Source organism: Danio aesculapii, chromosome 19, assembly GCF_903798145.1.
Source record: "Danio aesculapii chromosome 19, fDanAes4.1, whole genome shotgun sequence".
Lineage (NCBI taxonomy): Eukaryota > Metazoa > Chordata > Actinopteri > Cypriniformes > Danionidae > Danio > Danio aesculapii.
This window is the reverse complement of record NC_079453.1, coordinates 37,801,323-37,813,822: the sequence shown is the minus strand read 5'-3', so window position 1 is coordinate 37,813,822 and position 12,500 is coordinate 37,801,323. Positions and strand designations below refer to the sequence as shown.

Genomic DNA, 12,500 nt, shown 5'->3' with positions numbered 1-12,500 from the left:
ACGTTTATATGCAATTAAATAATCTGTTAGAAGTTTGGTTGACAGGTCAATCGAAAAAAGAAAGAAATATATATAGACATATATAAAAATCACATAGTTCGGAAATACTCTTCTGCGATATTGGTTGTTAGACATTTATTAGATAATAGCAAAGTTAATCTAAATGTAATAATTTGGGAAATAATAATAATAATAATAATAATAATAATAATAATAATAATAATAATAATAATAATAATAATATTAATGGCAACACAGTGGCTCAGTGGTTAGCACTGTCGCCTCACAGCAAGAAGGCCGCTGGTTCGAGTCCCGGCTGGATCATTCGGCATTTCTGTTCGCCGTTTACATTCTCTCCCCATGTTCGTGTAGGTTTCCTCAGGGTGATCTGTTTTCCTCCACAATCCAAAGACAAGTACCATAGGTGAATTGAATAAACGAAATGAATGAATTAATGTGTATGGTTGTTTCCCAGTACCAGGTTGCAGCTGCATGGGCATCAGCTGTGTAAAACATATCCTACATAAAAATGCAGGATAAGTTGCCGGTTCATTCCACTGTGGCGACCCCTGATAAATAAAGGCACTAAGCAAAGAAAAAAATGAATGCATGAATAATAATAATACTAATACTGAAGATGATGATGATGATGATTTATGATGAAGACAACAACAGCAACAACATTATTTGTAATAAAATAAATAATAAATAATAATAATAATAATAATAATAATAATAATAATAATAATAATAATAATAATAATAATAATAATAATAATAATAATAATAATAAAAATAATACTACTGATGATGATGAGCAGGTATAGGTGAATTGGGTATGCTAAAATTGACCGTAGTGAATGTTTCCCGGTGATGGGTTGCAGCTGGAAGGGTATCCGCTGCTTAACAACATATGCTGGATAAGTTGGCAGTTCATTCTGGCGAACCCAGATTAATAAAGGGACTAAGCCGGAAAGAAAATGAATGAATGATGATGATCTTGATGCTGGTGATGATGATGATAATGATTGATGATAACAATAACGACAACAACAATGGTAATAATAATAATAATAATAATAATAATAATAATAATAATAATAATAATAATAATAATAATAATAATAATAATAATAATAATAATAATAATAAACATGATGATGATGAGATGATTACAATAATATTAATAATAATAATAATAATAATAATTATGATGATCTTGATGATGTTGATGACGACAACCGCAACAACATTATTACATTATTATTATTATTATTATTATTATTATTATTATTATTATTATTATTATTATTATTATTATTATTATGAAATACATTTATTTTATTTTTTCTCATTTTTGGCTCACAAAAGCAATAAGTCTCAGGCAATATTTGATTTGTGATCATCCACAATCTATAATTAGCTTCAAATATTCTACAACAGTTACCTTTGCTTTGAAATGTTTTAAATTTAACTTCTAAAAAAGCCTGGGATATATCATATCTAGCTCAAAAGTAATAATTCAAACAACAAATTGTTATTTTGTCGACAAATAGTGCAACTTATCAATAACAATGGTGGATGCTGCAAGAGTAGAAAACCAATGTAGCAGTTTTTTCCCCTGCATTATAAATGAGCTGCACCTCACACAACACTAACAAATGCTTTGTCATGTTATCTTGCCTGAAGATAAGCAACACAATCTTGTTCTGCTTGGTCATTTAACTAAATCATTTAGATAGCATACAGTGGCCACGTTTTTAATGTAAATTTTAAGATTTGATTTGCATCTTGGCATTTTGCATTTAAGGATTTTTATTTATTTTTTGCAGTGTCACAAAAATAATAAAATAAAATAATAAACAATAAAATAAAATATAATAAAATAAAATAAATAAATACATTAATTAATAAAAAATATAAAATAAATAAATAAATAGATAGATAAATAAATAAATAAATAAATAAATAAATAAATAAATAAATAAATAAATAAATAAATAAATAAATAAATAAATAAATAAATAAATAAATAAATAAATAAATAAATAAATAAATAAATAAATAAATAAATAAATAAATAAATAAATAAATAAATAAATAAATAAATAAATAAATAAATAAATAAATAAATAAATAAATAAATAAATAAATAAATAAATAAATAAATAAATAAATAAATAAATAAATAAATAAATAAATAAATAAATAAATAAATAAATAAATAAATAAATAAATAAATAAATAAATAAATAAATAAATAAATAAATAAATAAATAAATAAATAAATAAATAAATGGTTGTTATCATAGCTGTTGTTTCCCTTTCGCCGGTTATTGTTTAGAGTTTTATGCGTCATAATGATGTTGACAGAAACATTAGCATGTTCCAGATATTTGTGCACGTCTTTTGCTGACACTCTAGGATTCTTCTTGTAAGACACCCACTCACAGAAAAGAAGTCGAGCTTGTCTTACCATCAGCCCATCAACATCAAGGCTTTTAGAGATGCTGCTCAAACCTTTTCTAGCTTTATACAAGTCAACAATCCTTAATCTTTGGCATTCGGAGACCTCTTTTGTTTAAGGTTCACATGAGGCAACGCTTCTTTTGAATAGCGAACTCCCCCCAAAACACGAGCTTTTCTTTTAGAGTAGTTCAGAGCGGCTCTGACTAACAACTCCAATCTCATCGCATTGATTGAACAGGTTAGCTGACGCCAACTTTTGGAGAAATCATTAGCCTAGGGATTCACAGAGTTTTTCTCATTTTGAACTGTGAATGTTTAGATGCTGTGTTCAGTACGGAGTTGAAAACGGATCATAGTGCATTTTGCCTATTGTGGTGAAATGTAAAAGTTTTGCAACCATTTTCACATTCCTGTGTTTCTTATGAGAGTAAACATGTGTAATGTCGCTGACACGTGTACACTGCCTAATATATGCATGTTTGTATTGCCTTGGGTTTAAGGGTAGGGCCATACAATAAATGGGTTTTTTACAGCATAAAATACATTACACCTAGTCCTCGTAAGCTACTAATACCAGTGTGTGTGTGTGTGTGTGTGTGTGTGTAAGTGTCAGTTAAAGTGTCAGAGAGATAAAGAGTGCGTGTAAGTGTCGGTTAAATGTTTCAATTCACTTCATTCATTCATTTTCTTTTCGGCTTAGTCTGCCAACTTATCCAGCACAGGTTTTACACAGCGGATGCCCTTCCAGCTGCAAGCCATCTCTGGGAAACATCCATACACACTTATTCACAGTCATACACTACGGACAATTTAGCCTACCCAATTCACCTGTACCGCATGTCTTTGGACTGTGGGGGAAACCGGAGCACCCTGAGGAAACCCACGCAAATGCGGAGAGAACATGCAAACTCCACACAGAAACACCAACTGACCCAGCCAAGGCTCGAACCAGCGATCTTCTTGCTGTAAGATGACAGCACTACCTACTGCGCCACCATGTCCCTCAGTTTACTTCAATTAAAGGTTAAAGTGTCAGAGAGATGATAGACTATGTTTTCTACAAGCCTACTCACCTGTGTGAGGCACACTCAAAATTGCATAACAATTTAAGGTTGTCGTGTCATTATTATAAGTATTTTTCACTCAAATTAACGGTATTTAACAGAAAAATCCATATTTGGTGGAATAACCCCAATTGATGGAATGAAACATTTGTTATTCTGACCATTTGTCATTTTCTGAAAACAAAGTGCTTTTGTTCTAGTGCTAGTGTTAGTTTTCTGATGTTAATGATATACTCTATCTGTGAAAAGGATCATTATATCCAGAAATCCAGGCAAACATTGACATGGCTTTTCCTGCAGCTGTATGGACCCATTCACACCTGGCAGTATGATGCACTATTATCAGTCAGATCACAAGTGTATGAAGATGAATACAGGTGTATATTACGGGGTATCCATTGCTTTGACATGGCCCACTTTTAGAGGGATTCAAAAAAACTAACGTGATTGGATTGCTTTTGTAGTTTAAATGCTCATGTGGTCAAATCTGCCACAAAAGACCACTTACGATCTGTCTACTGACCATGTGTTGTAAGAAAGTACAGCAAAATAAAGTATTTATACTTCACTGGCTTGTACCAAAACACACTTTGATTACGATCAAAATTAGACTTTTCTGCTAGCTTGTGTTACATGGATTTATTCATTCAGTAGTTGTTGTGTTGCTTCTTGTGAAAGCTTCTAAATTTGCACGCATGTAGAACATGACCAAACTAGATGGAAGTGTCTTGATGAATACAAGCAGTCAAAATGAGTTGCATTTAAACGCATATTAAAGGGGCGTTGCTAACTATATAACCAACTGTATATTTGGTATAATGAAATTCAATAATGCAGATCAAGTTTTTTATTAAAATACACTTAGCTACTTTTAGCCTTGCACATGTAGCATTTTCACATTCTGTGCCATGTTTAGATAGAAACTGGTCTGAAAAGCAGGTGTGTAAGTCATATTGTTTGAGCGTAGCTATTTTTTAAGGCAACTTGAAAAAGACAAATCACACACCATTTGCCAACTAAAAACTTGTCTAAAGCAAAGACTATGTCACTAGTATTATGTTGAATATGAAAAAGTGTAATGGTCAATATGGTGAATGAGGCCTCGCCTTCTAGTACAGGAACCAATCATAGATCGCTATAGATCAGGAGTGCCCAAACTCGGTCCTGGAGGGCTGGTGTCCTGCAAAGTTAAGTTCCAACCTCAAGACACACCTGAACCAGCTTATCAAGCTCTTTCTAGTTAGACTAGAAACCTCCATTCAAAGGTGGGGGAGGGAGTGTGGTGGTGAAGGAAGCTGGTGCTTAACTATGCAGGACACTGGCCCCCAGGACCAAGTTTGGACACCCCTGCTATAGATTGATGATTCTCCGGGGGTGGGGGGGTCTCAGTTCAATACACTGGGACTGAGACCCCCTTAGGTCTCTCAGCAAATCTCAGAATCTCAGCAAAAAACTTGCTTCACATACATGAGAAATAGATCCACATAAAGCTTTAATTCTCTACTTTTAAACCAACTTCTCAGATTTTGTCTACAATCAGTGGCGCAGTTTTTTTTTTTATTATTTAACTTTTATTTATGTCCATTAGTGATTTTATGGTAAGTTTTCACTTTTCATTTCTGTAAAAGTTTTGACCAATAGTTTTAGTCTTTGTTTTCATACTTGTTTACTAAAATAACCTTGTGCATAACATTGGTAAGGTTTTGTTTTACAAACAAAGTGCTTTTGCTTTCACAACAAAACACACAGCATCTGCACAACATGCTGGAGACAGCAACAATACTTCAAAGTGTTACAGCTTCTTTGTATATAGTTTTGAGTGGCATTTTGACAATCTTCTCAGTGACTGATGTCAATTTTCGGGTGGCATTCTCGAACAAAGTATAAGGCCTGGATGAGTCTTATAAGACTTTCATATAGAATATATTTTTGGGTTTGAGACTTTGATACAAAATCATGTCATACGACCCTTTTAATACCATGTAGAATCATGAACGTGTCTGGCTGACCACTTGTGAACTAATCACTGAAAATGAACAATAACACAAGCTTGAAACATTGTTTATGTGACTGAAGCTTTCATGATCTCTTAAGCTTCTGATATATATATCCAGTGTTCTTCTCTTCCTCTCGATCTCCATAGGTGTCCAGTTTACCTTCCACACCTTTCACTTGGAGAGCCCTCACGACCACCTTTTAGTTACAGAAAATGGTAGTTTTTCTCAACCCCTGTGGAGATTGACCGGCTCGACACTTCCTCCTCCTCTCAGTGCTGGACTCTTCGGCAACTACACCGCTCAGATCCGCTTCCTATCTGACTTCTCTGTGTCCTACGAGGGCTTCAACATCACTTTCTCAGGTAGAGAGCTTTCTGATTATTATGACAACTAGATCAAATTTTATTTATTTATTTATTTATTTATTTATGTATGTATGTATGTATGTATGTATGTATGTATGTATGTATGTATGTATGCATGTATGTATGTATTTTAATGTTTATTTTTTATTTATACTAATGTATATTTATTTAATTATTGAAATCTTGGGGGTATTTATTTATTTTTCTAATGTTTATTTATTTATTTATTTATTTATTTATTTATTTATTTATTTATTTATTCATTTATTCATTTATTTATTCAAGTATACTAATGTATGTTTATTTATTTAATACAATATTTTGATTATTTATTTATTTATTTGTTTGTTTGTTTGTTTGTTTATTTATACTAATGCATGTTGTTTTATTATTTAAATATTTGTGTTATTATTTATTTAGTTTTACTAATGATTATTATTATTTTTTTATTTATACTAATGTATGTTTATTTAGTTATTAAAGTATTTGTGTTATTTATTTATTTGTTTATTTATTTATTTTGTACTAATGTTTATTTATTTATTTATTTATTTATTCATACTAATGTATGTTTATTTAATTATTAAAATCTTTGGGCTATTTATTTATTTATTCATACTAATGAATGTTTATTTATTTATTAAAGTATTTGGCTCATTTATGTATTTATTATTTATTTGCTTTTCTCCAAACATTTCTGCGGAACCCTTAGCACTCTTTTGCAACCCCTTAAAGGGTCACTGGACCCCATTTTGAAAAGCCCTGTCATACAGCACTGTGATATATAACATCTCTGTAAAATTGCCTTGGAAAGACCTGTTTCGAGTGGGGTTATTTTTGGAGTTATTCATAGTCTGCTGAAAGTAACTTATTATTTCTAATACTTTCCCTTGTGATATTCAGGGAACGAACTATGAGGTGAATAATAACACCTCACTGTAACCATTTTTTTTTTAAACACTTCACTAACCATTTACAGTTTTGCGAAAGCTTATTTACGCACAGCATCTCAGGCTAATGGGGAAAAAAGTGGATAAAGAGCTAAAGAATATCAATAATTCTCCTGTTCCTTATAGAATATGACCTGGAGCCCTGTGAGGATCCCGGCATCCCCCCCTTCAGCACCCGTAAGGGTCTGCAGTTTGGGGTTGGGGATGCACTCATCTTCTCCTGTTTTCCGGGGTACCGTCTTGAGGGGCCTGCGAGGGTGGTGTGTTTAGGGGGGCGTCGGAGGGTCTGGAGTTCCCCTCTGCCAAGGTGTGTTGGTAGGTGGTCACATGCTTTTCATTTTGCTTTCTTACAACATATTTTTCCCCATGTTCTCAGACACACCTAAACACTTCTGAGTGCACTAAAACTTCCGATATCTGAGTAAATGGCTAAAGTCTCATTGTAATAATAGTGTACAACGTTTTAGTAATAGTCAGGAATAAAAAGGGCCCTACTTTATATAAAGTGTACTTACGTAAAAAAAAAAAAAAAAGTGTCTAGTTTGTTCATATTGTATAGCTAATAGTGCTGGAAAATGAATAATTACATACAAAATAAAAGTTACAATATTTACATAATAAAAGTCTGTGTACTATATATTAAACACACATATTTGTACTGTATAGGAAATTATAAAATATATATTCAAAATGTTTATTTATGCAGCGGCACTGTGGCTCAGTGGTTAGCACTGTTGCCTCACAGTAAGAAGGTTGCTGGTTTGAGTCCCAGCTGGGCCAGTTGGCATTTCTGTGTGGAGTTTGCATGTTCTCCCCGTGTTCTCGTTGGTTTCCTCCGCAGTCCAAAGACATGCAGAATAAGTAAATTGGATGAACTAAATTGGTCGTAGTGTATGAGTATGTGTATGAATGTAAGGGTGTATGGGTGTTTCACAGTACTGGGTTGCAGCTGGAAGAGCATCCGCTGCATAAAACATATGCTGGAATAGTTGGCAGTTCATTCCGCTGTGGCCAAAGAAAAAGGAATTAATAAATGTGTATTTGTATAAAAAAAAAATAATAATAAATAAATATATATATTAACACATTTAAAAAGTCTGTAAATGTTTGTTTTGCTTTTATATATATATATATATATATATATATATATATATATATATATATATATATATATATATATATATATATATATATATATATATATATATATATATATATATATATATATATGTGTGTGTGTCTATTTATATATGCATAAAAAAAATATATATATATATATATATATATATATAGTATGCAAAAACAAACTTTTGTTTTGTATGTGATTCATCACAATAAATCATTGCCAAGCACTAATTGCGACTTATAGTTTTATTAAGGTGGCATATGTGTAAGGTTTAGGACAGGTTTGATGGTTTAGGCGTAAGGGATCTTAATTTTAGTCAAATAATTCATTATAAATCCACAAAATTTTATTTAATACCTACATATCTTTGTAAACATAAGTACAGACATGTATTTATATACTAAGTGCTCTGTACCAAATTATTAGTTTTAATTTAAGTATATTCTAGTTAAACTGCACTTACTATGTGGGACCAATAAAAAGTTATGACTCATCATTTGAGGAAATAAATCTGAACTAGCACCAACCCCAAATTCTCTCTAGTGCTTAATCAACATTAATGCATTTGTACACATCTGCATATAAGTATCTCGGAGGCCAGGCTTCTTCAGATTATTTTGTGCTGGAATAACCTAGCTGCTAAATTTAGAATGCAATTTGTTAACATTATTATTTTGATGCTCCAGTTAAAGCCAGTAATTAGGTATTATGTATTTTCTTCAGCAATATTGGGCTTATCCTTGCTTCATGTTTGTTTACGAGTCCTGTAAAACTAGGTCAGCTCATATCTCAACGTGTTTGTCAATATGATTATATTTAAATGTATTTAAATCCATGGTAAATGGTAAACTTCGCACAGGGTCTGTTGGGTATGTCATGTTTTTTAAAACTCCTAATAAGTTTTTCCTTATGCTATTTAAGAAAAAAATATGCTGTTTGTGGACTGTTTAGTATATATTTTTTAGCAAATCTCAAAATTATTACATTGATATTATGCGTACATTTACAGTGCATCCAAAAAAATATTCATAGCGCTTCACTTTTTCCACATTTTTTATGTTATGGCCTTATTCCAAAATGGATTAAATTAATTTACTTCCACAAAATTCTACACACAATACCCTATAATGACAAAAGTAAAAAAAAAATGTTTTTTTTTAAATTGTTGCAAATTTATAAAAAATAAAAACATGAAAAATCACATGTACATAAGTATTTACAGCCTTTGCCGTGAAGCTCTAAATTGAGCTCAGGTACATTGTTTCCACTGATCAATCTTGAGATGTTTCAGCAGCTTAACTGGAGTTCACCTGTGATAAATTCAGTTGATTGGACATGATTTGAAAAGGCATACACCTGTCTAGATCCCAGGGTTGATAGTGCATGTCAAAGCACAAACCAAGCATGAAGACAAAGGAATTGTCTGTAGACCTCCGAGACAGTATTGTCTTAAGGCACAAGGCTGGGGAAGGTTACAGAAAATTAGTGATCAATAACCCGATGGTCACTCTATCTGAGCTCCAGCGTTCTTCTGTGGAGAGTGGAGAACCTTACAGAAGGACAACCAGCTGTGCAGCAATCCACCAATCAGGCCTGTATGGTAGAGTGGCCAGACAGAAGCCACTCCACGCCAGGAATTTGCCAAAAGGCATCTGAAGGACTCTCAGACCATAAGAAACAAAATTCTCTGGTCTGATGAGACTAAAATTGAACACTTTGGAGTGAATGACAGGCGTTACGTTTGGAGAAAACCAGGCACCGCTCATCACCAGGCTAATTCCATCCCTACAGTGAAGCATGAGGTGGCAGCATCATGCTGTGGGGATGTTTTTCAGCAGGAGGAACTGAAAGATTAGTCAGGATAGAGGGAAAGATGAATGTGGCAATGTAAAGAGAGATTCTGAATGAAAACCTGCTTCAGGGTGCTCTAGACTGGGGCAAAGGTATATCTTCCAGCAGGACAATGACCCAAAGCACACCGCCAAAATATCAATGAAGTGGCTTCACAACAACTCTGTGAATGTCCTTGAGTGGCCCAGCCAGAGCCCAGATGTAAATCCTATTGAGCATCTCTGGAGAGATCTGAAAATGGCTGTACACCGTCGCTTCCAATCCAACCTTATAGAGCTTGAGAAGTACTGTAAATAGCAATGAGCAAAAATTCTCAGAGACAAGTGTGCCAAGCTTGTGGCATCATATTCAAAAAGACTTGAGGCTGTAATTGCTGCCAAAGGTGCATCAACAAAGTATTGAGCAAAGGCTGTGAATACTTATGTACATGTGATTATTCAGGTTTTTTATTTTTAATAAATTTGCAACAATTTCAAAAAATCTATATTCACATTGTCATTATGGGCTATTGTTTGTAGAATTTTGAGGAGCTAAATGAATTTAATCCATTTTGGAATAAGGCTGTAACATAAAAAATGTTGAAAAGTGAAGCGCTATGAATACTTTCCGGGTGCACTGTAATTCGAGCATTTAATACTCTCAATTTTTTTGGTGATTGTCTAGAATATCACAAAAATAATTGACTTTACATCTAAAATTGCAGTTTTGATACAATTATAGTCACTTTAATAGTATTAATCATAGTATTTAATCATTTGCATTTACATTAGAGCCACCGCACAGTGTCAGAATTTTAAATTATAAATACAATAAATATTTTGCGTGGTTTACTATCCAATGAGAATTTGGCACATGAATTGCACTCATTGATTAACACACATCGCCCCTTGTCTGCCTGCATGAGGATATAACATGTACCGTGTTTATACTGAGATCATGGGAAGTTCGTCGGGTAATATGACTCTCCTCCTCTGCTGCAGCTGAATGTGGATCATCTGTAACCGGGAAACAAGGTGTTTTACTCTCTCCTAACTACCCTGGCTACTATGGTAATGACCATGAGTGCATCTACTCCATTCAAACTCAACCTGGTAAAGGCATCCAGCTCCGAGCTCGCGATTTCCACCTGGAGGAAGACGACATGCTTAAGGTGTTTGTCACTGTGTTTTGTTTGCTTCTGTGTGACATTTGTCAGTAAATTATGCAGTGTCAGTATGTGTCTGTTCGATGCGTTTCAGGTGTATGATGGCAGCAGCAACAGTGCCCGACTGCTGGGCATCTTCACGGGCACAGAGCTGATGGATGTCACTCTGAACAGCACGTCCAGCACCATGTGGCTGGAGTTCATTAGCAACAGTGAGAACACCAGCAAAGGGTTTGAGCTGCACTTCACCAGTGAGTAGCACAGCGACAGCCTGGAGCCGTTACAGAGAAGTGCTGATATCAACATCCATCAATCCATCCACCCATACATGCATTCATCGGTCCATCCATCCATCCAACCTTGTTTTCATCTGTTTGTTTCTCTATCTGTCTCTGTTTATCTTACTTTCATTCTATAATATTATTACATTTTTAATTTGTCTGTCTTTCATTCATTCATTCATTCATTTATTAATTTGTCTGTTCGTTCATTCATTTATCCATTTGTCTGTCTCTCAATCCACCCATTTATCCATCCATTGTTTTACTATCATTCTGTACTATTATTACATTCTTTAATTTGTCTTTCTAACTTTTCAGTTATTCATTCATTCATTCATTCATTCATTCATTCATTCCATTCATTAATTCATTACATTCATCCATCCATTTGTCTGTTTCTGTCTATCAATCCACTCATCATTCCATCCGTCCATCCATCCATCCATCCATCCATCAATATGTTTTTTTCTTGCTTTCACTCTACACTATTAATCAATTCTTTAATTTCTTTGTCTGCCTTTCTAACTTTTCATTCATTCATTCATTCATTCATTCATTCATTCATTCATTCATTCATTCATTCATAAATCTGTTTGTCTGTCTAATAATCCACCCATCCGTCCATCCATCCATCCATCCATCCATCCATCCATCCATCCATCCATCCATCCATCCATCCATGCATATGTTTTTTGATCTTACTGTTATTCTGCACTATTATTACCTTCATGCATTCATCTGTCTGTTATTCTACCTTTTTATTGTTTATTATTCTTATACCATGCATACATCAATTCATCTTTTGTTCTTTATTTCATTCTATACTTTTATTGCATTCATAAATTCATTCTAAACTATTCATTCATTCATTCATTCATTCATTCATTCATTCATCCATCCCTTCATCCATTTGTTTATCTATTTGTCTGTCTATCAATCCATCCGTCCATCCATCCTTCAGTTTTTTTTGCTTTCACTCTATAATAATATTCCATTCTTTAATTTGTCTGTCTGTTTTTCATTCATTCATTCATTCATTCATTCATTCATTCATTCATTCATTCATTCATTCATTCATCTGTCAATTTGTCCATCTGTTTGTATGTATCAATTTACTCATTCATCCATTTTTACTTTCATTCTATACTATTATTCCATTCTTTAGTTCATCTGTCTGTCTTTCTAACTCTCTGATAATTCATTCATTCATTCATTCATTCATTCATTCATTCATTCATTCATTTGTCCATCTG

The 12,500-nt window shown here is 33.2% G+C and overlaps 1 protein-coding gene across 1 annotated transcript in view; it reads left to right on the top strand.

Annotated features, from left to right (window-relative positions):
• Window positions 1-12,500, top strand: part of csmd2 (CUB and Sushi multiple domains 2) — a 543,350-nt gene that overhangs the window by 303,284 nt on the left and 227,566 nt on the right. The window contains exons 21-24 of the mRNA XM_056479194.1: window positions 5,677-5,892; window positions 6,972-7,160; window positions 10,803-10,972; window positions 11,061-11,217. Of these exons, the coding sequence (XP_056335169.1) occupies window positions 5,677-5,892; window positions 6,972-7,160; window positions 10,803-10,972; window positions 11,061-11,217 (732 nt within the window). The remainder of the gene's footprint in view (window positions 1-5,676; window positions 5,893-6,971; window positions 7,161-10,802; window positions 10,973-11,060; window positions 11,218-12,500) is intronic.